Consider the following 1029-nt stretch of genomic DNA (forward strand, 5'->3'; position numbering starts at 1 on the left):
GCAGTGAGACAGATTTAAAGATAATCATGGGTCCTGTTTAACTCTTGAACATTATATATCTTACCAGAATCTAACATCATCTGAATTTGCCTAGCCTCCTTCTTTAAGAATTTTTTCTCCATGGAAGACAATAAAGTTGAATACACTTCCTTGAGTTTTTTAAGGTCTGTTGGGGGGCAGAGGGAGTCCCCATAACAATGATCCCCATCAGTGATCTGTGTCAGGTTTCTCTCCAATGATCCCTGGCTATGTTCACCCCATGGAGAGTTGTGAATAGAGAATCCACCTGATAAATGTTTGAAGAAATTTAGGATGTGTTAATGAAGAATATGTTGTTAGTGAATATGATGCAGTAAGAAAATAGTTTAATGACACCTTCACATACATGAATTCATATTGGTATGTATATCTTCAAAATAACAGATGGAGTATTTATATACATATATACCTTAGTTATAACAAACTAGCCGGGGGAAAAGAGAGGCAAGAGGATGAAGAAGAATGAATAGTAAAAGAAATGTGTTAAGAGAACATACCAACTCCCTATTATATCCAATACTGCTCTTTTTACTTGAATTGTTCTGTCCTTGTTGCAATGGCCATCTATCAAACTAACATTCATTTAACTGAAGATTGTTCATCTTCAGAGGAAATAAAACAAGTGCGACATAGTTGGTTCCCTGTCTTATGTAAACCTTATAGAAAGATGACTATTATTTATCCTTCATAATTAAATACTGTGGCACTGGTATGCACCTATGCTAAAGAGGAGAAAACTGTAACAAAGGGTTTTTAGAAAACAGCATACTTCAGAGCGAGAGAAAATGTGAATACCGTGGATTGATCAGCTTTAGCCATGAACTCTGATTTGCTGGTCTCCAAACTATACACTTAGTACTAATAAGATTTCCTTGAAGTTGCTTGCTGTCTGAATAAATTATTAATTTCAGTGATATACTAAATGCTCAACTTTACACTTCTATAATAAAACTGCTGACGAAAAATGTTAGTGGTTGTTGATAACTCCTA

At 34.8% G+C, this 1029-nt stretch overlaps 1 protein-coding gene across 1 annotated transcript in view; it reads right to left on the bottom strand.

Annotated features, from left to right (window-relative positions):
• The window catches only part of LOC119585968, a 12677-nt gene that overhangs the window by 991 nt on the left and 10657 nt on the right, over nucleotides 1–1029 (bottom strand). The window contains exon 7 of the mRNA XM_037934682.1: nucleotides 65–286. Coding sequence (XP_037790610.1) covers nucleotides 65–286 — 222 coding nt within the window. The remainder of the gene's footprint in view (nucleotides 1–64; nucleotides 287–1029) is intronic.

This window comes from Penaeus monodon, chromosome 20 (genome assembly GCF_015228065.2).
Source record: "Penaeus monodon isolate SGIC_2016 chromosome 20, NSTDA_Pmon_1, whole genome shotgun sequence".
Taxonomy (NCBI): Eukaryota; Metazoa; Arthropoda; class Malacostraca; order Decapoda; family Penaeidae; genus Penaeus; species Penaeus monodon.